This window comes from Chiloscyllium plagiosum, unplaced genomic scaffold, assembly GCF_037043375.1.
Source record: "Chiloscyllium plagiosum isolate Xiang-an unplaced genomic scaffold, Cpla_swu_hap1 HiC_scaffold_24, whole genome shotgun sequence".
In the NCBI taxonomy this organism is placed as follows: domain Eukaryota; kingdom Metazoa; phylum Chordata; class Chondrichthyes; order Orectolobiformes; family Hemiscylliidae; genus Chiloscyllium; species Chiloscyllium plagiosum.
The window spans coordinates 28,629,106-28,657,046 of NW_028270162.1; the positions used below are offsets into that span (position 1 = coordinate 28,629,106).

General features: G+C 39.6%; 1 protein-coding gene across 1 annotated transcript in view; it reads left to right on the forward strand.

Annotated features, from left to right (window-relative positions):
• Positions 1-27,941, forward strand: part of pes1 (pescadillo ribosomal biogenesis factor 1) — a 57,081-nt gene that overhangs the window by 15,464 nt on the left and 13,676 nt on the right. The window contains exons 5-11 of the mRNA XM_043715655.2: positions 15,999-16,170; positions 19,628-19,717; positions 22,786-22,902; positions 24,722-24,802; positions 24,892-24,981; positions 26,385-26,515; positions 27,209-27,334. Coding sequence (XP_043571590.2) covers positions 15,999-16,170; positions 19,628-19,717; positions 22,786-22,902; positions 24,722-24,802; positions 24,892-24,981; positions 26,385-26,515; positions 27,209-27,334 — 807 coding nt within the window. The remainder of the gene's footprint in view (positions 1-15,998; positions 16,171-19,627; positions 19,718-22,785; positions 22,903-24,721; positions 24,803-24,891; positions 24,982-26,384; positions 26,516-27,208; positions 27,335-27,941) is intronic.

Consider the following 27,941-nt stretch of genomic DNA (forward strand, 5'->3'; position numbering starts at 1 on the left):
CAGAAATTCATCCCAAGGAAGAAGTTGTATATTATGGGGAGAATGAGGCATCAGTGGCTGACAAGGGAAGTTAGGGATTGCAGAAAAGCAAAACAAAAAGCATACAACACAGTGACGATTAGTGAGAAGTCAGAGGATTGGGAAACCTTTAAAAACCAGCAGAGGAGAACTGAAAACCTAATAAAGGTGTGGGGAGAAGATGAAATGAGATTAAGCTACCTAGTAATATAAGGTGTAAGAGTTTTATTTTAAGATATCTGAAAATTGAGAGGCAAGAATGAACATTGGACCAGTGGAAATTGAGGCTGGAGAAGTAGTGATGGATAACAAAGAAATGCCAAAGGAACTGAATAGGTACTTTTGCATCAGTTTCCACAGTGGAAGAAACCAGCAACAGAACTTCAAGAGTCAGGAGGCAGAGTGAGTGCAGTAGCCATTGCTGAGGAGGAGGTACTTGGAAAGCTGAAAAGTCTAAAGGCAGATAATTTCACACGGACTGAATAGACTACACTCTAGAATTCTGGAGGAGATAGCCGAGGAGATTGTAGAGACATTGGTGGTGACCTTTCAGGAATCACTGGAGTCGGAGAGTCTCAGCATGGAAACAGACCCTTCGGTCCAACCCGTCCATGCCGACCAGATATCCCAATGCGATCTAGTCCCACCTGCCAGCACCCGACCCATAACCCTCCAAACCCTTCCTGTTCATATACCCATCCAAATGCCTCTTAAATGTTGCAATTGTACCAGCCTCCACCACTTCCTCTGGCAGCTCATTCCATACTCGTACCACCCTTTGTGTGAAAAAGTTGCCCCTTAGGTTTCTTTTATATCTTTCCCCTCTCACCCTAAACCTATGCCCTCTAGTTCTGGACTCCCACACCCCAGGGAAAATACTTTGTCTATTTACCCTATCCATGCCCCACATAATTTATAAACCTCTATAAGGTCACCCGTTAGCCTCCCATGCTCCAGTGAAAACAGCCCCAGCCTGTTCAGCCTCTCCCTATAGCTCAAATCCTCCGACCCTGGCAACATCTTTGTAAATCTTTTCTGAACCCTTTCAAATTTCACAACATCACCCATGTTTAAGAAGAGAGGGAGGTAGAAGGCAGGAAATTATAGGCCTTTGGCCTGACTTCGGTCATTGATAAGATTTTAAAGTTGGATTATTTAAAATGAGATTGTGGGATACTTTGAAATGAGAACTACAGAAACTCCATGGTGCAGGTAGGCTCCATTCAGCCCATCAAGTCTGCACCAGTCCTCTGAAGGGATCCCATCTTCCACACTATCCCCATAACCCCACATTTACCTTGGCTAGTTCACCTAGCCTGTACATCTTTGGACTGTGGAAGGAAACCATAGCACCCAATGGAGACATATGCAGTTTTGGGAGAATGTGCAGACGCCACAGACAGTCACTGAGGCTGAAATCAAACCTTGTCTTGGTGCTGACCACTATGCTGTCTGTGTGGTAAAAAAGGGCTGAATTGGCAGGGCTTCATTAAGAGGAGGTCATGCCTCACAAGTCTATTAGAACCCTTTGAGGAGGGAACAAGCAAGTTGGACAAAAAAGAGCCAGTGGGTGTAATCTATTTGGATTTCCAGAAGATCTTTGACAAGGTGCCACTTAGGGGGATGCTAAGTAAGAGCCCATGGTATTAGGGGCAATGTACCAGTATGGGTAGAGTCTTGGGTGACTGGCAGAAGGCAGAGATTAGGGATAAACATGTGTTTTTCAGGATGGTGGCCAGTGAGTAGTGTAATTCTGCAGGTATCGGTATTGGGACCTCAACTATCCACATTATACATTAATGATCTGGAGTTTAGAAGGATGAGAGGTTATCTGATTGAAACTTGCAGAATACTGAATAACATGGATAGAGTGGATGTGGGGAAGATGTTTCCGGTAGTAGGAGAGACGAGCACCCAAGAGCACAGCCTCAGGGTGATGGGACGACCCTATGGAAATGAGATGAGGAGGAATTTCTTCAGATGCGAGGTGGTTAATCTGTGGAACTAATTGTCGCAGAAGGCTATGGAAGCCAAGTCATTGAATGTATTTAAGACAAAGATTCTTGATTAGTGAGGGAATCAAGTGTTATGGGGAGAAGGGTTGAGAAACATATCAGCCCTGAATTGGCTGAATGGCCTAATTCTTCTCCCATATCTTATGGTTTATTATTTAATGATTTTTCGGGGATATTTTACCAAATCCATTCCATACATTGAGCTGTTTTGGACAGTGGATGCACGTCCTCCATTGCAACTGAAACATTCATGACTGAGTTGAAGCTTCTTGTATAGTTTCCCTCTGCCTGACCTGTATCAGCATCCCCTTCTGAAACTTCCACAGTTTTGAAATCAGTGTTATTCCATTTAGGACAATCCTTTACACAAAGTTACATCCAAAGCATCTGTGAACATACAGGAAAGCCAATCCTGGTTTTCATTCTTCTGTTTCATTTTCCTCTTCCTCTAAACTTGCCCAAGGTACCTTTATACTCATGTCTCCTTTAGCTATTATTCACCTATCATTCTGACACTTTTGGGCTGTGTCTGGACAGCCTTGCATTTCTGTTGCTGTTAAATCCTCCATCCCATGTGTTACTGCTGAATGTCCCAGTTGAGCTACTCGGCCCACTGGGAATGAATGTTTTCTTTGCATTTTTTTTTAAGGTTTCTGACATCTGTTCCAAAGGAATGTTTCTTTTGCAAAATTGAACACTCCAAGTTTATCCTCTTTGTGAGGCCCTAGATCAGTCTAATAATTTAATGGTAAATGCTGAATTAGGAATATTTTCAAGTAAAATTTTTCCAATCTCTAATGTAGTCTGTTTAAATTCAACTATATATTCACTGAAGAATTATCAAATTGATCATATCTGATATGCGTTAACAGATTTGTTGTTTTTATAAATTTTGTCCTTAAATGTTCGTAGATTATCCAAACTTTATCAGTATCGAATTCTGAGCCTCTTATTTCTGAGAATACTTTACACCTGATCCATCTTCAAATAGGAAGTGACAAAGTATGGCTTTGGCACATTTTTCTTATGTTTTGGGTAAGGTTCATCTTCTCAAATCATTGGTGGGATATCATGTCCTGATGCTTTACATTGGGTTCAGCCATTCTTCTCAAACGTAACTCAAATTTATAGCTATTGTCTGAAAATAACACTTAGTTTCCAGTCTTCACCTTTACGCAAGTCTCTGCTACAAATGTAAAATCAGAGCCAAGCCAGTCAGTGAGACAGAAATCAAGATACCTCTGTTTGTGGATAAAGTTTATTAACAACTCAGTCTTTCAGCGCCTTCAACATATCAGTCTCACCAGTTCCCCTTTGTGCCTAACCTGCTAATTAATCCATCAATTAACTGCAATTATCTGCTGAACTACTTGTTGCATTTGAAGTCAGAATCTGATGAGATATCAAAGCGTGAGTAAGTGATTCACCAAAGCTTTCAATAGCAAAGCTCTGGAGATAGTGAAATCCCTGTATCAGGGCGGGATGAATTTGAAAACGTGGTTTGTATAAATTTATTGCTTTTTTAAAAATGTTTTTAAACTTTTTTTTGTTAGTGATTTATTTTATAGTGGTAGTACTTCAGTTTGAGCATGGAGTGGCACTGTTCCAGGTGGAATAACATCATTTCTACTACCTTGACCATGTGTACCCCTGATTCTTAAATTAACAGAGCATACAGTTTAAAGCATTTATAATTACCCCACATGATCTCCAGAACAAAAGCTGCTACTGTTTAGCAGACAGAACCACAGAAGACCAGCTTTCAGCAATTGTCAGCTTCCTCTTTGCACCGAAAAATAATCACGCTGTCCATGTTTTCCCCTTGGCTTCACATATTTGCTTCAAATAATTACTTAGACTTTTGAAAGATGTATTTATGGGTAAGTTTGCTTCCCCTGCCACCACAATTTTATAAGTGTTATAACTCTATAAAGGATTTAAGTAAGAAAATAATTCAAATTAGTTTTTTAAATAAAAAGTGTTGAGTGAATTTGGTTTGTTTTGTTTATAGACCATAGAAAGGTACAGCACAGAACAGGTCTTTCGGCAAATGTGCACGTCCAGCAGTCGCTTAAATATTCCTAATGACTCTGCTTTCACCACCATTGCTGGCAGCACATTCCATGCATTCACAACTCTCTGCGTAAAGATCCTATCTCTGACATCTCCTCTATACCTTCCTCTTCATATCTTAAAACTATGACCCTTCGTGCCAGTCAATCCTGTCCTCGGGAAAAGTCTCTGGGTATTGACTCTATCCATGCCGTTTATTACCTTGTATACCTCGATCAGGTCACCTCTCTTCCTCCTTCTCTCCAGAGAGAAAAGTCCGAGCTTAGTCAACCTCTCTTCGTAAGACAAGCCCTCCAGTCCAGGCAGCACCCTGGTAAACCTTCTTTGCACCCTCCCCAAAGCCTCTGTACCTTTCCTATAGTAGGGCGACCAGAACTAGATACCATATTCCAAGTGTGGTCTCACTAGAGTCTTGGAGAGCTGCAGCAAAACCTCGTGGCTCTTCAACACAATCCCCCTGTTAATGAAAGCCAAAACATCATATGCTTTCTTAACAACCCTCTCCACTTAGGTAGCAACTTTGAGGGATCAATGCACTTGAACACCAAGATCCCTCTGTTCCTCCACATTGCCAAGAATACTGTCTTTAATCCTATATTCAGCATTCAAGTTCGACCTTCCTTCCAAAATGCATCACTTCGCATTTATCCAGGTTGAACTCCTGCCGTTTCTCAGCCCAGCTCTGCATCCTGTCTGTGTCGCACTGCAGCCTGCAATAGCCCTTGACACTATCAATAGCACCTCCAACCTTTGTGTCATCGGCAAATGTACTAACCCACCCCTCAACCTCTTCATTAAAGTCATTTATTAAAAACTACAAAGATCAGAGGCCCAAGAACAGAGCCCTGTGGGACACTACTGACCTCCAGGCAGAATACTTTCCATCTATAACCACTCTGTGCCTTCTGTCAGCCAACCAATCCTGAATCTAGACAGCCAAATCTCCCTGAATCCCATACCTCCTGACTTTATGAATCAGCCTACCATGGGGAACCTTATCAAATGCCTTGCTGAAGTCCAGATACACCCCATCCACTGCTTGACTTTTGTCAACCTGTCTCGTCACCTCCTCAAAGAACTTATTAAGATTTGTGAGGTATGACCTGCCCCTCACAAAGCCGTGTTGACTGCCTTTAATCATGCTATGCTTTTCCAAATAGTCATAAATCCTATCCCTCAGATTTCTTTCCAAAACTTTGCTGACCACAGACGTAAGACTGACTGGTTTGTAATTGCCAGGGATTTCCCATTCCCCTACTTGAAAAGAGGAACAACATTCGCCTCCCTCCAATCCTCCAGTACGACTCCTGTGGAGAGTGAGGAAGCAAAGATCTTTGCCAGTGGCTTAGCAATCTCCTTTCTCGTTTCCAGGAGCAACCTAGGATAAATCTGGTCTGGCCCTGGGGACTTATCGATCTTAATGTTTGCAGAATTTCCAGCACATCAACTTCATCAATCTTGACCTGTTCAAGCCTGTTTCCCAGCTCCTCAAAGTTCTCATTCACAACAAGGTCCCTTTCCTTTGTGAAAACTGAAGCAAAAATCTCATTTAGGGCTTTCCCCTATCTGCTCAGACTCCATGCATAAGTTCCCTACACTATCCCTGATCAGCCCTAACTTCTCCCTGATCATTCCCTTATTCCTCACATATGAATAAAATGCCTTTGGGTTCTCCCTAATCCTTCCTGCCAAGCCTTTTTCGTGCCCCCTCCTGGCTCTCCTCTATCCATTTCAGAGCTCCTTTCTAGTAAGCCTGGAATCCTCTAAAGCTGTGCTAGGTCCTTGCTACCTCTGCCTTCTTCCTTTTGACAAGAAGCTCCTCTGTTCTAGTCATCCAAGGCTCCATAATCTTACCCCATCTTGCCTGTCTCAGAGGAACAAATTTGAGCATCACTTGCAACAACTGCTCCTTAAATAGGTTTCACATGTCTGTTGTGCCCTTTCTGTGGATCAATTACTCCCAATTTGTACTTCCCAACTCTTGTCTGATAGCATCATAATTTTTTTCCCCCAATTAAATATCTTCCCTTAGTAACTACTCCATTCCCTCTCCAAGGCTATGGTAAATATGAGGCAGTTGTGGTCACTGTCACCAAAGTGTTCTCCCACCATGAGATCTGACACCTATCCTGGCTCATTGCCAAGCACCAAATCCAAAATGGCATCTACCCTCGTCGACCTGTCTACATACTGAGTAAAGAAACCTACTGAACATAGCTGACAAAAATGGCTCCACCAAAATCATCTGCACTGAGAAGGTTCCAGTCACTATTGGGGAAATTGAAGTCCCCCATTACAGTAACCCTGCTACATCTGCATTTTTCCAAGATCTGTCGGCCTATGAGTTCTTCAATCTCCCTACTGCTATTAGGGGGTCTGTAGAAAACCCCCGATGAGGTGGGCTCCCTTACTGTTCCTAACTTGCACCCATACTGACTCAGTAGACAAACCTTCCTCAACAACCTTCATTTCTGTAGCTGTGATGCATTGTCTGATTAGAAATGCTACATCCCCTCCTTTTTCCACCTTCCCTGTTCTTTTTAAATGTTCTAAGCCCTGGAACATCTAGCAGTCATTCCTGCTTTTGTGAATCCCACGTCTCCCTTACAGCCACAACGTCATCGTCCCAAGTACTGATTGATCCATGCTGTAAGTTCATCACTCTTATTTCTGACCCTCCTTGCGTTAAAGCAGACTTTAACCATTTCCTTTGTTTTATCAGATGAAAAACCTTCCCAATAGATTCACTACATCCTGTCACTGCCCCATCGACAACTAACCCCCTCTCAGATATGTAACTCTGGTTCCCAGCCCTTTGCCAAACTAGTTTAACATAGTTAAACTTCCTGAACATAGTTGGTAGCTTTAGCTGGGTTTGACTGGGGAGGGGAAAAGGATGATTTGGTTACTATGTTCAGCTTTTCCTACTTAGCTGCAGCTTTATGATTGGCTGTGATCGATTTTCCTATCTATGCGTAATTGAACAAATATACTGTTTGTGTTTGACAAGTCAGTGAGTAAGACATTCATTTCCTCATGCACTACAGGCGTAGGCAAGATTTTTAATAATATAAATACTTTGGGAACATTTAAATAATCATGGTTTACTTGATACATCTTTTAAAGCAAAGCTTCATCGTAGAAGAGTTAGCGAATTGTCTTACTGTGTTCCTTTTGATGATCACTATCCCCATATGTCACTTTGCCAACCCATCACCTGAAAGCACAGTGGTTTAGTATCAACACAATGAAAATGGATTCAAGTTAGATTTAAAATCACATTGTGTGCTTCATTTATGTCTGCCTGATCGCTTGATGTATCTATAAGACCATAAGACATAGGAGTGGAAGTCAGGCCATTCGGCCCATCGAGTCCACTCAGCCATTCAATCATGGCTGATGCGCATTTCAGCTCCACTTACCAGCGTTCTCCCCGTAGCCCTTAATTCCTCTAGACAACAAGAATCTATCAATCTCGGCCTTGAAGACATTTAGCGTCCTGGCTTCCACTGCACTCCGCGGCAATGAATTCCACAGGCCCACCACTCTCTGGCTGAAGAAATGTCTCCGCATTTCTGTTCTGAAATGACCCCCTCTAATTCTAAGGCTGTGTCCACGGGTCCTCGTCTCCTCGTTTAACGGAAACAATTTCCTAGCATCCACCTTTTCCAAGCCATGTATTATTTTGTACGTCTCTATTAAGTCTCCCCTTAATCTTCTAAACTCCAACGAATACAATCCCAGTATCCTCAGCCATTCCTCATATGTTAGACCTGTCATTCCAGGGATCATCTGTGTGAATCTCCGCTGGACACGTTCCAGTGCCAGTATGTCCTTCCTGAGGTGTGGGGACCAAAACTGGACACAGTACTCCAAATGGGGCCTAACCAGAGCTTTATAAAGTCTTAGTAGTACATCTCTGCTTTTATATTTCAACCCGCTTGAGATAAGAGACAACATTGCATTCGCTTTCTTAATCACGGACTGAACCTGCATGTTTACCTTTAGAGAATCCTCGACTAGCACTCCCAGATCCCTTTGTGCTTTGGCTTTATTAATTTTCTCACCATTTAGAAAGTAGTCTATGCTTTTATTCTTTTTGCCAAAGTGCAAGACCTCGCACTTGCTCACGTTAAATTCCATCAGCCATTTCCTGGACCACTCTCCCAACCTGTCTAGATCCTTCTGTAGCCTCCCCACTTCCTCAGTACTACCTGCCTGTCCACCTAACTTCGTATCATCGGCAAACTTCGCTAGAATGCCCCCGGTTCCCTCATCCAAATCATTAATATATAATGCGAACAGCTGTGGCCCCAGCACCGAACCCTGCGGGACACCGCTCGTCACCGGCTGCCATTCTGAAAAAGAACCTTTTATCCCAACTCTCTGCCTTCTGTCAGACAGCCAATCCTCAATCCATCCCAGCAGCTCACCTCGAACACCATGGGCCCTCACCTTGCTCAGCAGCCTCCCGTGTGGCACCTTATCAAAGGCCTTTTGAAAGTCTAGATAGACCACATCCACTGGGTTTCCCTGGTCTAACCTACTTGTTACCTCTTCAAAAAATTCCAACAGGTTTGTCAGGCATGACCTCCCTTTACTAAATCCATGTTGACTTGTTCTAATCAGACTCTGCTCTTCCAAGAATTTAGAAACCTCATCCTTAATGATGGATTCTAGAATTTTACCAACAACCGAGGTGAAGCTGATTGGCCTATAATTTTCCATCTTTTGCCTTGATCCTTTCTTGAACAAGGGGGTGTTTTAAAAAATTCTCAAGGTCAAGGACCAGGCTCGCAGGAAAGTAGTCTGACACAGAACAAACAGCCAAGAGGCGAGTCTGCTAGAATATAAGTGTTTTATTCCCCGCAGCGTCGCCACAACCAGGTCTCGTACTTACAACGGGTCTGGTTTATACTCACTCTACGTGTTACCGGAACTGGGAGCCGTCAGTTCTCGTAGAGCGGTTGCCAACAACCCACGCTCGGCGGTTAAACGCAACCCCGGAGCAGACTCTACCGAACTGGAGACTTTTCCAGCTGATATACTCTTTTCGAGATCTAAACATTCATGTGAACAGCAGAGCAAGGCTGAAAAACACATTCCATTCTGGTCACATACAGATAAGAAGATTCACACGGGAAGGTGTGTAATAAGATTCACACGGGACTAAGCGACACCTTCCATTTTCGGTTAGATTCACACATGTATTGGGACACAATTTTAACCCTTTCACCACATTCCACTGCTTGGCCCAATACATGTGTTACATTATGATTCACACATGTATTGGGACATAATTTTACACCACAGGGGGTTACAACAGCCATCTTCCAATCATCCGGGACCTTTCCTGACTCCAGTGACTCTTGAAAGATCTCAACCAATGCCTCTGCTATTTCCTCAGCCACCTCTCTCAGAACTCTAGGGTGTATCCCATCGGGGCCAGGAGATTTATCAATTTTAAGACTTTTTAACTTTTCTAGTACTATCCCTTTCGTAATGGCAACCATACTCAACTCAGCCCCGTGACACCCTTTAATTTTTGGGATATTGCTCATGTCTTCCAGTGTGAAAACTGACGCAAAGTACTTGTTAAGTTCTCCTGCTATTTCCTTATCTCCCATCACTAGGCTTCCTGCATCAGTTTGAAGTGGCCCAATGTCTACTTTTGCCTGTCGTTTGTTTCTTATGTACTGAAAGAAACTTTTACTATTATTTCTAATATTACTGGCTAGCCTACATTCATATTTGATCCTCTCATTTCTTATTACACTCTTTGTTATCCTCTGTTTGCTTTTGTATCCTTCCCAATCTTCTGATTTCCCACTGTTCTTAGCCACTTTATAGGATCTCTCTTTTTCTTTAATACATTTCCTGACTTCCTTTGTCAGCCAAGGTTGTCTAATCCCTCCCCGGTTAATCTTTCTTTTCTTGGGAATGAACCTCTGTACAGTGTCCTCAATTATACCTACAAACTCCTGCTCTACTGTCTTCCCGGTTAGCCTCTGCTTCCAGTCTATTTTAGTCAGTTCCTCTCTCATGCCCTCATAATTACCTTTATTCAACTGTAACACCATTACATCCGATTTTGCCTTCTCCCTTTCAAACTCCAGACTGAACTCTACCATATTATGGTCGCTACTTCCTAAGGGTTCCCTTACTTTAAGATCTTTTATAGAGTGTGGTTCATTGCAAAGCACTAGGTCCAGAATAGCCTGCTCTCTTTGGGCTCCATGACAAGCTGTTCCAAAAAGCCATCCTGTAAGCATTCCATGAATTCCCTTTCTTTAGATCCACTAGCAACATTATTTACCCAGTCCACCTGCATATTGAAGTCTCCCATGATCAATGTAACCTTGCCTTTCTGACATGCCTTCTCTATTTCCCGGTACATGTTGCGTCCCTGGTCTTGACCACTGTTAGGAGGTCTATACACAACTCCAATTATGTTTTTTTTGCCTTTGTGGTTCCTCAATTCCACCCACACAGACTCCACATCATCCGACGCTATGTCATTCAATACCATAGATTTAATTTTGTTCTTAACTAACAAGGCAACCCCACCCCCTCTGCCCACCTCTCTGTCTTTTCGATAAGTTGAAAAACCATGGAGGTTTAACTGCCAGTCCTGACCCCCCTGTAACCAAGTCTCTGTGATGCCTACTACATCATAATCATTCGCTGTTATCTGTGCCATTACTTCATCGGCTTTGTTATGAATGCTACGAGCATTCAGGTAAAGTGCCTTAATGCTAACTTCCTTATCATTAGAGATGTTGGAAGTCATATGTCCTAAGTTATCCTTGCTTTTTACTGTATTCTCAGTCTGCCTCCATTTTAAATCCGCCTGGAAACATGCTATCCTGCTGCTTATCTTGCCATTTACCTCCATACTCCCTGTCACTTTCATTTTCCCTTCCCCCCAACTCAGAAGTTTAAAGTCCTACTGACCACCCTATTTATCCTCTTCGCTAGAACATTGGTACCTGATCGGTTCAGGTGGAGACCGTCCCAACGGTACAGATCCCCCCTGTTCCAAAACTGATGCCAATGCCCCATGAAGTGGAATCCCTCTTTCCCACACCAATCCCTTAGCCACGTGTTTACTTGCCTAATTTTCTTGTCCCTATGCCAATTGGCACATGGCTCGGGCAGTAATCCGGAGATTATGACCCTTGAGGACCTGTGCTTCAATTTCCTGCCTAGTGCTTCGTAATGCCCAAACAGGTCCTCCACCGTAGTCTTGCCGATGTTGTTGGTACCAACGTGGACCACAACAACTGGATCCTCCCCCTCCCGCTCCAAAATCCTTTCAAGCCGGTCGGAGATGTCTCGCACCCTGGCACCGGGCAGGCAACACACCATGCGAGACTCCCGATCCGGCTTGCAAAGGATACTATCTGTCCCCCTAATTATAGAATCCCCTATAACCACTACTTGTCTATTAGCTCCCCCCTCTTGAATGGCCTTCTGCACCATGGTGCCTTGGTCAGTTGGCTCATCCTGTCCAGAGCCCTTTTCCTCATCCGAACAGGGAGCAAGAATCTCGTAGCTGTTGGACAAGGTCAAGGGCTGAGGCTCCTCCACTCCTGAACTCCGGTTCCCCCTACCTGCCTCACTTACAGTCACACTCTTTTGTGCCTGATCACTAGCTGAATGTGAATTAATTAATCTCCCAGGTGTGACTGCCTCCTGAAACAAAGCATCCAGGTAACTCTCCCCCTCCCGGATGTGCCGCAGTGTTTGAAGCTCAGATTCCAGATCATCAACTCTGATCCGGAGTTCTTCCAGCAACCAACACTTGCTGCAGATGTGGTCACTGCCGTTCACAATGGGATCAGCCAGCTCCCACATCTACTCGTTTAATTGGGAATATTAAAAAAATGATGTGTCCTCATTGACCCTGAAAGCTCTTTTGGAATGTGTTTTTTATTCACATCACTACCCCTACCCCTGCTCCGACCCCCAAACTACCCCCTCTCCATTTTATTAAATAGTGCCATGTGACATACTAGTAGACAAGCTAGCTGTGAGAAGCATAGCACTTAAGAGAGGAAACACAGTGACTTTAACCGTTGGCTCTCATTGGTAATGAAAACAGGAAATTGTAAACATTAATCAGTCAATGCTTAAGCAACAATTTAAGATAATCCTTTGATTTAATTTTAAATTCCAGATTTCAATCATTTTTGGTTTTCTGTTTGAGTCCTGTGCTTCTGAGTTCTGCTTTGGTTCAGCTGTGAAACATTGTGCATGTAACAAATTAATGTTCTGACCTTTTTAAAAAAAAAACAACAATGAAGGTGGTTAGGGACATTACAAAGTTATAAGCATCTCGGAAGGAGTTTGGATAACTGCAAAAGAGCATAGCTCGAATTACGTCAATCAGGTGTCCTCAAAGATGTTTGAGTTTTGGAAAATCTAATTATCTCCTTTGTGATTTTCCCTTTCTCAGTCCATCCAACTACCCTTGTTCAACATGATACTTACCCAATAATTTACACTACTTTCAGTGGTAACTACCAATGATGCATTTTAATTCTGCTGTTGGACTGCTACAGGTTGCACTATACTGCCTGTTCCAGCCTCTCTCTGCCTCCTTATCTATATGCTTTTTGCTCTTTTACCTCAGCCTACCTCTGTGTACTCCTACCCCACAAACAACAAACTTTCTCTTTTTAAATTTTATTGGAAGTTTGTATCTTCTGTTATTTTCCCATGTGGTATTAAATTACTTGATGCAGAAAGTGTTTTTGTTTTTCTAAAAAGTGATTTTAATGCCAGAACAAGCTTTTCATGGTGTTTGCTGATGTGGAATCATTGTATTCTTAAAAACAACTTTTTATGAACACTTATTACCTCACATATATTTTGTTTTTAAAGGACCTGTTCAAAATTGCATCTTTGCTTTTAGGGGAGTAATAATTCAAGGTGTTCTTCTAACTGTTAATGATTGACGAGCAATCTGTTAATACATCCTCCATTTGCACTGTTATCTTTTAGGTTTCTGTTTACATTTAAAACAATAGGATTTGTAAGTATTTAAAACCTTTTAGAAACACTGACATCTCCTGTTTCCCAGTTAAGTTAATGCAAAATACCCACCTGTAATTTCATCCATGACCTTGTCCTACCTTTTTATTCACTCTTCTCAAATTGCACATTCCCTCTGATCCTGACCTTCTGTATCGTTTTCCCCACTCTTAGCAACTAATTTTGCTGCTAAAACCTTCAGCCAGACCAGTCCTTTTAGAAGCATTCTAAAACTATTTGGCTTAACTTTAACTCCTTCAATTCCACATTGCTGCCTTTCAAATTTGGCATCAAATCTGTCTGTCTGTGAAGCATTTTGAGATGTCAACAATTGTAAAGATACTGGTAAGAGTTATGTCTAGCTTTATAGTTACATCCCCAAATCTTACTGGCTTTGAAACTATTTGTCTCACCTTGTCACTAAAATATTGAGTTCTCCTTCTTTCTCATCTATCTGCTATATGGCATTCACCTGTCCTGTACTTCCCTCTGTTCTCGGATTCAATTTTAATTGAAATTAAGTCATCTAAATTTTTTGCCCTATGGAATTGAAGAATTTACAAAAGAGACAAGCTGGTTATATTTCTTCCAGTATTGACAGCAGCTTTAACATCACATTTTACCAGCATATCAACCCCCCTAGTCTGGGTTTGCCCAATCTTGAGTGTGCAGGTAGGCTGGATTTGGCTCCCTGTTGTCTGTGCAAAAATTACATGTGCTATCCATTCTGCTGTCTTCTGCACCATATCTTGGATTCCTGCTTTCCCTGTACTAGTCTGACCTCTTCCCTCCCCACTGTAACTTCAGACTAAGGCTCACGTTCTCTCCAGAACAAAAAAAAATTGTGCCTAATCTCTGGTCCTGATGCCTCTGCCCTAAACTCAACTTGTTTCCCTCAACCTTAAAATTTCCATAGATCTTGCTCGACGAGGACATCACTGATAAAGCCAGCGTTCACTGCGTGTACCTGGTCACATTTTGTGATGTGGTGAACATGTTCTTCTGCCATTTAGTCTTAAGTTCTTCAAAATACTTGCATGTATTACTATGCTGAGTTAGGATATCCGACTTAAAAAGAACTGTGGTATTCAGTTATGTTAGTGATTTGTGTCTACTGGCTTCAGTTGGCAGTTTAAACCTGCTGTGAAAGGCAGTCCCACACAATTACCTGACAGTTGTTGGGTCAGAGACTACAATTTTCCAAAACACACACTCAGGACAATTCCTCACTCTACTCTAAGACTTCAGTTGTTCTCCACTACGTTGATTACATTTTAACATGACTGGTGACTGTCATCACCCCTCATCCCAAATAAGACTGTTCAAGACTTTAACCTCATTCTTCATCCTCATCCTAATCCTCCTCTCTCACTCTCCTCCTTCAGTGCATTGTTTGTGTTTCTAAATTCAGGAAGTTAGATATGCTATGTTTTTGAGAAGAGAATTGCCATTCTCTGATCCAGGTTATAATGAGACGATTTACAAATTTTACAGATATCTCTTTAGTGATCTCTGTATTTGTTCACAGAATCTTAGAATTGTTACAGTCCAGGAGGACACCGTTCACCCCCATCCTGTCTGCACTGGCTCTCTTGAGCATTTTGACTTATTGTCAATCTGCTATCTTTTCCTGGTAACCTTACACATTAGGTGATTATTTTAATTAAATGCCTCGATTGAACCTCCACCACAGTAGATAAGCTGTGCATTCCACACTGTAACCATTTGACTTTGAAAAAGCCCTTTCTCATCTTGCCTTTGTTCCTTTTGCATAACACCGTAAAACTGCCCTATAGTTCTTAATCATATTTGATTGAGAACCATTGCTTCCTGTATACTCTGACCAGATTTCTCATGATTTTGAAAACTATCAAATTCGTCTCTGTCTTCTCTCCAAAGAGAAGGTCTCAACTTCACTAATCTGAAGTTTCTTCTCCCTGGAGCCATCCTCATAGAGCTTTCTGCATTCTCTCTGATGTATTCACAAGTTTTCATAGAAGTGGTGCCCAGAACTGTACGCAGTGTTCCAGTTGAAGCCTGAGGACTTTCACTAGAAACCTTCCTCTAGCCTGAAAAATACCTGTTAACCGTTACTTTGTTTTCAACACCTCAACCATCGACATTGCTACTGTCCCTTTTATTCCATTACCTGTAGCTTTCCTCATAAGTCTGTTGTGTGGTAGTGCATCAAATGCCTTTTTAAAATCTATATGTATGCCTCATCAACTCTCTCTGTTATGTTTTAAAAAAAACTCCCAAGTTAATTGGATGAAATTTTCCCTTCAGCGAATCCATTTGACTCTTCTGGATTCGCCCATGTTTTTCCATGTGACCATTAAACCTATCCAAAATAATTGTTTCTAGAAGTTTTTGCACGGCTGAAGTTAAACCAACTGATAGGTAATTGCTGTGGCTATGTTTGCAGCCTTTTTGAACAAGAGCATATTGTTTGCAAATCTCCAATCCTCTGAAAACACTCCTGAATCCAGGGAAGATAGACCAGCAATATTCTTTCAGTCTACTTTCCACGAGCATTGTAATGTTCTCATTAAACAAAAATATCACCCTTGTTTTTTCTGAACACCTCATCCTTCCCTTATTTCAACAAGGTTTGTTGTCATAAAAGCGTCATAATCTCACATGGTAGTCTGTGATAGTAACTCCCCAATCTTTATTAAATTGTACTCTATGATTTCACATGCATACATTGAAACCCTGATTTACTTATTTACTTTCTCCCATGCTCTAATTCAATCCATAAATTTTTTAACTCATGTTGAATGTTATGGCTCCTGTTTTTCCTGTTGACAAAATTTTGAAAAGATTTTATCGTTTTTAATTTTTTTCACCTTTAAGGTATCCTACCTTCATAGATGCACTCCGTGACCTTGATGATGCCTTGTCTATGTGCTTCCTATTTGCCACATTCCCTCGCACGGGTAAATGTCACGTACATACAATTCAGTTATGTCGGCGCCTATCAGTGGAGTTTATGAATTTTGTTATTGCCTCCAGATCACTTCGAAAGGTAAGTCTCAGCTAATCTGATATTATGAAATAATTTCCAGAAATGTGGGCATGGAGAAAGAGGGGTTGTTATGTTTAGCATGATGGTGGGGTTATTGATTTTTATTTTTGGAACTTTTGCTGCCAGTATAAACTACAAGAAGTGGTAGTGTACATGTTTCCCAGATCTACAACATTAAAATGCAGTGAGAGTTTGAAACCATGCAAGTTGTATGTTATATGGGTGGATTGGTTCTGGAGAAGTATTTGGGTCACGATTATTAGCAATCATACCAACAAATGGAGGTATTGCTGTAGAGAGCTAGAGTGTTGACAGAAAGCCACTCAAAATACTCCTGGAAAGTTTTTGCTAAATCAGTCTTGGCTACTATGATTCTGAATGTCAGTTTCAAACAATAATGCTGGAAAAGCTGAAAGCCTTTATTTGTTCATATTTTATCATATTTACATTAATGTTATTTTGATAAACTACAAATTTATCAGCTAACAATTTCAGTGCATTGATAATTGAATTGAATTGCATTGATGATTAGAGTACTATTTATATGGTTATGAAAAGCAACATGATCCTCAGAAAAATCTGAGGTGCTTGTTGGATTTGCTTGCAATACAAAAATAACAAAGGAAGTGTCGCCAGTTTTCGATCTATTTTGGGCAGATAAATGGCAAAAAGAGATTTGTCATTGTGTAAAGACAGCAGTGTTAAGTCCTGAATTAGGTCAGATTCCATTGTGGTGAAGAAACCTAAAGAACTACCACCAGAATTTTAGGCCAAATAGAAACAAGGAATATTGCATTTTTATCTGTTGCTTTTCATGCAATCTCAGGATGACCCAAAAAAGGGCATTGGTTAATGAATGCCAGTTAAAACCATAGACTATAAGAATACAGGAGTTAGGTGGCTCAGTACTTAGTCTTTAGATTGTTGTGTTATTATTCTCTTTGCCTTGCGCCAAAAACAAACCTTACACTAGAAAAGGGCAATAGGACTGATACCAAGAATATGAGAGTAAGGGTTTGATTAAAGAACTGAAAAGGTTTGAAGCAGAGGAAAGGCGTGGACAGTATACTCTTTGAACATGTCTTTTCCCCTCCTGTCTGTGTAGACTAATTAAAACATCAGATATTTCTTTCTGATTTTTCTCAAAACAGGTATCACTGGGCGGCATGGTGGTTCAGTGGTTAGCACTGCTGCCTGATTCCAGTTTCGGGTGTCTGTGTGGGGTTATCACATTCTCTCCGGGTGCTGAGGTTTCCACCAATGGTCCAAAGATGTGCAGGTTAAATGAATTGGCAAGCTAAGTTGCCCTGTAGTGTCCAAAGAGTAGAGGCTAGGTGGATTAGCAGGGTTAAAGGAATAGAGTCAGGCATCTAGGTCTGGGTGGAATGCCTTCAGAGGGTCAGTGGCAATCCAATGGGCCGAATGGGGATTGTAGGGATTCTGTGACCTGAAGACCTATACTAGGATTAGATTAGATTCCCTAGAGTATGGAAACGGGCCCTTTGGCCCAACAAGTCCACACCAACCCTCTGAAGAGTAATCCACCTAGACCTATGCCCCCACTTTATATTTGTCCCTGACTGATGCACCTAACACTATGGGCAATTTAGCATGGCCATTTCACCTGACCTGCACATCTTTGGACTATAGGAGGAAAGCGGAGCGCCTGGAGGAAACCCATGCATTGTATTGTCTCCAGATATCATAGAATAGTTTCTGCCTTCTTCATAACAGTCCCCATGGCACTGTTATGAGAAACTGAGAACCTCCATTAGAAATGCTGTGGAAATTTGGTCATTAGACTAGCCTGAGGATCATTCTCCGAAAAGATTTACAAGGATGTTGCTAGGTTTGGAGGATTTGAGCTATAGGGAGAGGTTGAATAAGCCAGGGCTTTTTCTCTGGAGCGTCGGAGGCTGACGGGTGACCTTATAGAGATTTATAAAATCATGAGGGGCATGGATAGGATAAGTAGACAAAGTCTTTTCCCTGGGGTGGGAGGGTCCAGAACTAGAGGGCATAGGTTTAGGGTGAGAGGGGAAAGATATAAAAGAGACCTAAGTGGCAACTTTTTCACGCAGAGGGTGGTACGTGTATGGAATGAGCAGCCAGAGGAAGTGGTGGATGCTGGTACAATTGCACCATTTAAAAGGTTTTTGATTGGGTATATGAATATGAACGCTTTGGATGGATATGGAACAGGTGCTGGCAAATGGGACTGGATTCGGTTGGTATATCTCGTCGACATGGATGAGTTGGAGCGAAGGGTCTGTTTCCGTGCTGTACATCTCTATGACTCTTGCAGGAGTAATTTAGCTAACATTGTGTGAATGTGTTGATCATTCAGACCCACTTGGTATAGGTGAATAGCAGGTGCTCACTGTCTAGATTCTAATTTACCTGGGTCTTTGTTTCATAAGGTTGTTGCATGTGGAACTGTAACTCAGAATCTGAATTCAAGTATAGCATGGTGAAATAAGCCACTGTGCTCTTTTGTTCATGACAGCTAAGAAACCATAAGCAGCAAATAGTCAATGCCTTTAGAAGGTAAGGACATGAAATTGGCAGAAGAATTTAAATAAAGTGGGGTTGATGGGCACTCCCATTGCTTCAAATTAGGAAGTTCTTAATCTATAACAACAGAATTTAGCACCAATAGACTGGCAGCCAATTAGTTAGCTAGCAGTCTCCTGAAATTGGAAGATTAAAGAAACTTAATAGAATCTGAGGATTGTTATATGCAAGTTATAGAAAATAAAGTTTTATAGGCTAGGGCTATTTTTACTAGAGCATAAGAAGTTGAGGGGTGACCTTGTAGAAGTTTATAAAATCATGAGGAATATAGATAAGGGTCATTTCCTTAAGGTGAGGGAATTCAAAACTAGGGGCATATTTTTAAGGTATTTTTAAAAGTACATGAGGAGCAACCTTTTTAAGAGTGTGGTTTGTGTGTAGAATGACCTGCCAGAGGAAGTGGTGGATGCTGGTACAGTTACAATGTTTCGAAGACATTTGATAACTCGGTGAATAGGAAGTGTTTAGAGGGATATGGCCCAAACTAGGTGGACTAGTTTAGATTTGGGAATACAGTTAGCGTGGACTAGTTGGACCAAAGGGTCTGTTTCCATGCTGTTTGACTCTATAAGCAGCTGAAATGTTATGTGCACTGAAACACCATGGAAATGATTTACTAATAGAAGTTGTGCTGTGTTCTTCTGAGTCCAATGAATCGATACTTCATATGTTTTTTGCAAATTAAAATTTATATGTTGGTGGTATAGTTTATTATACTTTTTTAAGAAATAATTGTCCAAATTTAATTGCATAACAAACATTTACTGCATAATACATTTTAAAAAGCTGTTGTAAATCATTTACACTGCTCTTTTTTTGTTTACTGAGACAACCTCTTTTTATCTTTTTGGTTTAAATTAATGGATTATAATTTTTTTACAAGGTATTCTTATCTATCAAAGGAATTTATTATCAGGCTGAAATTCTTGGTCAACTGATAACTTGGATTGTGCCCTATACGTTTGCACACGATGTAAGTATTTAGACTGCCGTCTGGCAGATTGCATTTTTTCTGTTCAGTAGTGTGTAGTGACCCTTTAAAACAATAGTGAGTGAATATGCTGAAATATAGTGTGTATTGTTTCAGGTAGCTTGTGTTATTGTTGGCTGGCTGTCTCTAGAATGATTATTTGCAAATGTTTGTCAGCATTTCACTATTAGCCATTGAATTGACCTTTGTAAATTTCATAATATTGCAATAACTTTCCAATAGCCCCAGAAAACTGTTTTGAGGGAAAAGAATTGGGTAGTTACATAGTGGCAAAGAGCTGGAGAAATATCTTTGTTAGCATTTGTACCACCTCAAAATGTGACATTTCATCCCAGCTCAATGCTTTTTTTAAGGGAACATGTTTGCCTGCACCAACAGTGCATCTAATGATTAAGTCCTGTTTATTTTAAACAAGAATTAAGCCAGTGCTGCTGTTTTGTAGAAAATTAATCTTTGTATGTTTAGATGTGGAATTTGGAAGGAAGTGCTCCTTCAAGTCAGTTTTGTTATCATAGCAGGTTCAGGTTTCAGAACATAATTGTGGATTACTTCACATGCTATACTAAAGCACAAGTCAGTCTAACTTCAGAAACACAGGCTGACTAGATAACAATTGTTTGGCATTCTAATGCTAAAGTTACAAGATTGCCAGGAGTAAAAGCTTGCTCACAATTAATGTTGAAGTGAAGTTCAGATTTGGTTGCAATCATAGAATTTTACTGGAGACTGGTTGTTTATAAATCATCCACGAGCTATCTGAAATGACTAATCAGTCTCATTCCCTTTCCTCCAAATATGTTTGACTGGCAATGCTGGGCATTGTGGCCATTCGCTGCACCTCTTCCAACCTAAGCTATTTTCTTTTGAATTTTAATACAAAAAAAAACAGCTACTTAGTGATTTGACGCCTCAGATATAGTTTTAAGTTAGTGAATGTCCTGACTGACTGACTGTTTGAGATTGAGAAACACTACAGCAGCTCATCATATTTAAGTGATTGCTCCTGGTCAACAGTAATCTCCAAGTTTGCTTTGAAAATGAGGACAAACCGACAGATCCACGTAAAGTTGAATGAATGGAAAAAGTCTTTTTTTATTTAACCCCAACTTATTACAAGCATAAATGTTTTGACACTTTTGTTCCACAACTGTTCTAACTGTGCAGAAACATTGAGTGTATCTTTGCTGAAGCATTAAACTGCAATGTATTAATATTGCTTCTGCTGCTGCTCGGCTATTTTTATGGCAGCCAACAAGTGCAGGAAAGGTGCTGACTAATGGATTTCTTTTGATTCGGGGAAAGCTGGTCTCCCCACAAATTTGCAGATATGCTGACAGTGGGCTGAGTTGAAGTTCATCCAAGCCTTCGTCATCTAGATACAAATCTACACAATATCTTGAACAATTTCTTTGTATTAAGACTCACATTTGTATGTAGTAAAAATATCCTTCAGTTGTTTTGTCAGGAATTTGGGATACCAGGTTGGCCTTCAAAGTGTGAGCAATTTTGTGAAGGTAACTAAAGGTGGTCTTGACCAAGAAATATTGTAATAATAAAATTGATCAGAATGTTTTCTTTCCTTCGTAAAATGGATTATATTAGTTTTTATATATTTGAAATCTGTTAGTTGTAATATAGGATTTTTGTAGTTTAATAGTATGGACATCAATGGGTTTTAATTTAAATGAAACATTTCTCTAAAACCATTGTCAAATGTAATTCTTGTGTTGCATTCCTCGGTGTGTTGGACAGCTACTAGGCTCAGGCCACCTCTTGCCTGTCATTTGTTTAGCCAACTGCAATGCTGTAGGCGTTTTTTTAATATTTTAAAAGCTTTCATTTACTGAAAAGAGTCCCTTGTAACATTGGTATGGGCACTGCAGCTGGCTTCTAGCAATAAAGCCTCCATTATGCCTGGTGGTAGATGAACAAAGAACTTAGCAATTCCTTTTATTCATTGTTTGAATGGTCCCATATGAAAATCATGTGATATTTCTTAACTTTGGCACTGCTGTTCCAAAAATGGGCTGTGTGAATCTGGCAGTTTAGCTTACAGTGATGGGATCTTGAGTTCAGTTTGGTAGATGGGAAATACAGTAGAAATAGTAGTACATGTTGGAAGAAATACATAAAGCATAGTATCCTTTTTTAGGAGATTGGACTGCACTGCTCTTTTAAAACTATTAAAACTAACTGAATCGGTAGTTCATGAGAATGTAATACTTGTTTGTTAAATGGTTAATCACAATTCTCACGTTTTGATAGAGGTTTGTCTGCCATCAGGCTGACTCTATCTCCAGGTCATAGAATGATGGACTGAACTATTCATGATCTCATTCTCCCAGTGGACCAAAGAAATGTCCCTTATACGTGCCAACAGTTTTGAATTATGAGGGAGCACTATTGATAATGTGCTCTCTACACCACAGCTCTATGCTGATTTTACTGTCATTGAAGAAAAAGACACACAGAAAATTGAAAAGTGTGCCATCATAAATTGCAGCAACTGTTTGCAGCAGCCAAGTTTGAAAGTGAACAGTTCTGAAATCGTTAAAACCGTGCCAGATAGGTTGGTGTCATTTGGCAAGATTGAAAAATAATGCTAGTTAGAAGTAAAGATGTTCCAAGTTGTTAATGCCCTATATAATGAAATGCTTACTATAATTACAAAACTGTAAAGTAGTAACCAACCAATTTTCTGCTTTTTTTAAAATAACAGTACCTGCTAATCTTGTGTTGTTCACTGGTAGACTGGAATCTGGGGTACTGTTGTGATATTTAGCTATTAATCTACCACTGTTCAATGCTGACCAAGCAAATTATTCAGGTAGATCCTTACGCTCCTGCTTTGGATGTCTTGCTGATTTCATGTATTGTTCAAACTACATACAGCTTAACTTTATAATGAAAACCCCTTTTGATTTAGATTTTGTAGCATGATTTTCTTTAAACAGATATTTTCATTTAAAAGACTTCTGTGTGTCCAGATTTAAGTCATACAATTCAATTAAATCTTCTTTAATCTAAGTTTTAAAATTGTGTTTTTCCAGCATCCCACAGATGTGGACTATAGAGTGATGGCAACATTCACAGAGTTTTTCACAACCCTTCTTGGATTTGTCAACTTTAGACTGTACCAGAGCCTCAATCTTCTTTATCCCCCAAAGGTAGATTAAATTTATTTGACAAAAGTCTAATCTTTGAAAGTGATCCAGAGGTGATTTGCAACTTCATATTTGTAATATATATCTGAATGATCTGATTTCAATTATATATGTTCATCTTCCCTCTTCAATTTTTGTGCAACTGTATCTTTTCTGTTCTCTTTGGTTTGTAGGCCAAGTCTGATGGGAAGGCATATTTAGGGCAGTGAAAGTATTAATGACTGAACAGCCTGTTTTGTTAAATCATTGATCATCATCAAAAGTACAAAGTAATTTTATTGTTTCAATAACTTGAATTCCACAATTGTAATGTTTCTGCTGAATTAATGTTTCAACAGGTGTTAAGTAATTAAACAGAAGTCATTTACTCAGAAATGATAAGAATTTTTCTAAATCAACAAAAGGCCAAAGTTCTACCTTTTTGCACATGCAGTGGTTATCCACTTACCGTCTTGTTCATAATGACAGTACTGTGGTATTCAATGCTGGAATAGTTCTTTAAAAGTGATAAGGGAATGCGGTGTGATTGTTTTTCTAACATTGTACATTTTTTTTCAAGCATAAACACTTTTGGAATGTTCATTATGGTTGAAATGTTTGCTAGGTACATTCCACACCCTAAGAAAGCTAGTGGGCAATCATCTAGCAAAACTCTTCCAGCACTGCCCTTCAGTTGGTTACTGGTAGACAAATGAGTAGTGTTGCCTGAAAAGTAAGGGAATCTCCCTGTGGAAAATGCTTGTTTTTTTTTTCACAAACCTATGCACTGATTTGATAACCAATTACATGAGCATGAAACAAAGTTGGTGCTTTGTAAAACCAGCTCTTGAAGCACACTGCTTGACCTGGTATGGCAAAAGTGCTTTGCTTTGTTTTTGCATTGAGCTGTTGGATAGCACATGCAAACACTGTTGAAACATGTTGCATTTCTTTCAGCCCCCTTGTTGGATATATGCACATATCATCCCTTGTGTGGAATATTCTTCATTCACTTCCATTTGTGACCTTTTGAATTATGAGCTGTTTAAATGCATAAATTCATAAAATGCCATTGTTGATATTTCATTAGGTCATGAGTGAGAACTGTGAGTCTTTAACTATTGAGACTTGTTTCTTTTAAAAATACATTTTTGGGGAAAAATGCTGTCTAATTTGTGCACCATTCAAAATACTGGACAGGATTTAATACGTAGCTTCCATATTTGCAAAATTATTCATCTATAATTTATGGACTACATATTTTCACTGTGTAAAAATGTGAATTCAGAAATAAATTTATCAAAATGTGTTTGGTTATTGCTAAGCTCCAGACAAGTTAAATAAGTTAAAGATGAGAAGTAAAATAAATCTGATCTGGCTCATCAATGTCAAGTTGCTATCACAGTTTGGGAAACTAATCACTGAAGACCAAAAAGGGCTAAAAACATTACATTTAAACTTTAGACCAAAATTGACAAATGTCCAAAACATTGTAAGTTGTGCAATATAATGAAATATTTGTATGATTAGCAAATCTTTTCTCTTTGCTATAAAATGGATATGTTCTACATATATGCTTATTGGGTACTTATTTTTTTATTCTATCCTGTAAGTGTAGCCATTTTAATGTGGGATTGTATTCACTCTGTTTTAGAGTCTTCCCATAAAGTAGGAAGTTCATTTTGTGGTTATTGGTTGTTTTGCTATGCCTGTATTTCTTGCGTACTGCAGCCCATATTGTAGCTACTGTTGTGATTCACAACAGATTTATGAATTGAGAAGTTTGGAGGATTCTTTTCCATTTTATTTCACAAAACTAACTAAACTGAAAATTTATCTTCAGCTTGAAAACAATGCTGAAGAAAGTGACCTGAAGCAAGAAAATGAAGAGAAATATGCAATGGATTCTGAAAGTTATATGGAGGTAAGTGGTGAACCTGGCTGAAGTCTGACCTTCAGAAAAAAATTGCTATTTTATTCAAAGCACTGATGTTGATTTTGTGATTTACTTAGAAATTGGCTGCGCTGGGTGCAAGTTTAGCTCGTGTGATATCCTCAAGTGAAGAGGATGACGTGGTACCTGATGAGTTCCCTGCAGAAGAAGTAAGTATAAACCAGTATAGTTCGCCATTATTGAGCAATGTGTTTTTCAGTGAGAAAAACTCCTTTGCTCATTTAAATTTTAAATATTTTGGTGTTTGATTTGCTCTCTGCCTCATTAAATTATCATGACAGAAGATTGGGCAGCTTAGTACAAGCAGAACTGTTTCCTGGACGACCATAAGAACTATCAATTCTACAGTTGTAGCACAGATCCTTTTTTTTTAATATACCATTGCAGTCAGACAATTATTTACATCCATGGAGCTAATTATCACTATTATCAAGAGGACATTGAAAATAGTAATTATAGGGTCTTGGTTGTTGAAGTTGGAGGCCTTCACCCAGTAATGATTCTCTAAATTGCCAAAATGCATCAATTGCATGCTGAAAGTAAAAACCTGATACTAGCTATAAAATATGAATGCACCATAGAGCAATGAACACAGAATTTAATCAGCTTAGAGTTACTCTATTTGAATTTTTCCCCATCTAGCGTTTCAACAATTTGTTACACAGGACCTAAATTTACTTGGAGTGGACTGCTGATTGTGATACTATTGGATCAAGACAGAACTAACTTAAACTTGTCTTCCTTGAAAGTTTACAAGTGTAAATTAAAAGAAAACTTTTAGTACCTCAGACTTTCAAAGTCTATGGGCTTGTATCTACAAAAGTTCATTCTTGAGACTTGCATACAAGTCGTTACCACTTAGGTAAGAAATCATCAAAAAGTCAAACCTTTTCCAAAAGTGGGGGGTCCATTTTAATAAAAATAAATTGTTTAATTTCCCAAGGCACACAAACATAACTGAATATTACACAAATAAACATTGTTACTCCCAAAATAGCACTTGAAAAAATAATTTTTTATTGTGCCATATCCTTTGTGACCTTGTGACATTTTTGAATGATTTACAAAACCACCGAGATTGGCCTCTCTTTGAAGACTTATGAGCGTTCAGGTTTTAGTTTGTTTTTGTGCACTCAACCAGATTGTCTATTAAAAACTTGCTTTCAGCGTGTGTTTAATCTTCCCTTAGTATTCTGTTAGCTCACGTTGAGGCATTTGTATGTTGTTACTAAGGAAAGGAATGTTAAGCCAATGTCAAATTAAGTTGGCAGGTTGATTTGTTAATAACACAGTAAAATACAGTTTTCAAACTTAGTTTGGAAGTTAGTGTTTATGGGACAAATATGTTAACAGTGAAATACAAAGCTGTACTTTCTACCTACAGAAACTTAATAGATTTGTATACCTCTTTTGGTTTTTATAAGTGCATGTCTGTCTGATTAAAACTGAATGTTTGCCAGGTTGTAGAAGCAGTTTGTCATTTGTGAGTATGAGGTTATTCTCAGTGGCAAAATAATATGGTACACTGGAGTAACTTGTATAATTTATTCAGGAAAATGCAGTACTGCTTGAAGAGAGGCAAAAAGAACAACAAATGCTAGAAAAACAGAAGAAGTTATTTGAGGGGTTAAAGTTTTTCTTAAACAGAGAAGTTCCACGTGAATCACTGGCATTTGTCATAAGGTATGTTACTAGTTCTATTGTATGTGAACAATTTTTAATCCTTCAACCCATTCAGTTGTTTCTGATGGTGTCACCTTGTTGCTTCTGGGATACAGTTTGTACCTCATGACCATTATTCATTTGTCAATTCCATTGGTTATCTGACTGACTGAGGTTGACTGAGCATAAGGCCAAACCAATTCTGTTCTCACTGATGTATGCACATTTTCACCTACTCTTTATCCCCTAAATGTAGCTACTTGGTGCATCAACTGATACATTGAACCTTGTATCTTCAAGTCTAAGAGGTTTTGCTAATTGTCTGATAAAGTTGGTCAACATAATAATTGATGACTATGATGAAATTAGTAAAAAAAAAAAAGCAATTAAATGCTTTTCTATCCTTTTTGTCCTCTGGCAATGAATTTTGTGAAGGAACAGTTTCACAATCTGACCAATTTCACTTGAGTGTGATTCCAGAGACACTGAATGTCAATAAGCTATTTGATTATATATAGGAGAATATATGGAGCCCACCTCTGTTCTTGCTCAGTATCCATGTGCATAATTTGCAGGGGAATGACTCAGTAGCAACAGGTTGGAGTGGGAACTGTGGCTGACATTTCACTCTGTTCTAAATGTATTTATTCATTACTTAGAAGAACTGTTTTAGGGAGAAAATAACTTTTGAACTACTTTAAAACTTTTTTTTAGGTGTTTTGGAGGCAAGGTATCATGGGATAAGTCACTTTGTATAGGTGCGACCTATCCTGTAACAGATGATACCATTACTCATCAGATTGTGGACAGGCCAAATCTGGATAAGCAGTTTATTAACAGGTATGACTTCATGTAAACTGAAATGCTAGGTCCTGTAAGTATGAGTTTGCTTTTCTTATCGGTGTTGACTTCTACTTCCATTATATCTGGAAACAAACAATGAATTCAGTGTTCTCCATGTGGTCTGGGGTAATTTTTTTTTTCCATTTCTTGCTTTAAGAACCCTGGCACAAAATAGTGTAGCTGTTAGGAATCTAAAATAAAATAGTTCATGATCATGGCACAGACTTGCATTCTTGAACAGCAAGACCATGTTAACCTATTCCATTTCTGCTTTCCACTTGTTAGTCACATATTTTAGACATTGGCTGCATGCCCAAGACACACATTCCAGTTAAGAGCAAGTTATTTCTTTACCCACCTTGCTCCGGATGAAATGCAATAAATGATCTTGGTTTAGGTTCTTTTTTCACGTTGAAGTCAGGGTGAAAGGGAAGGCTAGTAGGTATAGGGAATGCTGGATGACTGAAGAAATTCAGGGTTTGGTTAAGAAAAAGAAGGAAGCATATGTCAGGTATAGACAGGATAGATCGAGTGATTCCTTAGAAGAGTATAAAGAAAATAGGAGTATACTTGAGAGGGAAATCAGGAGGGCTAAACGGGGACA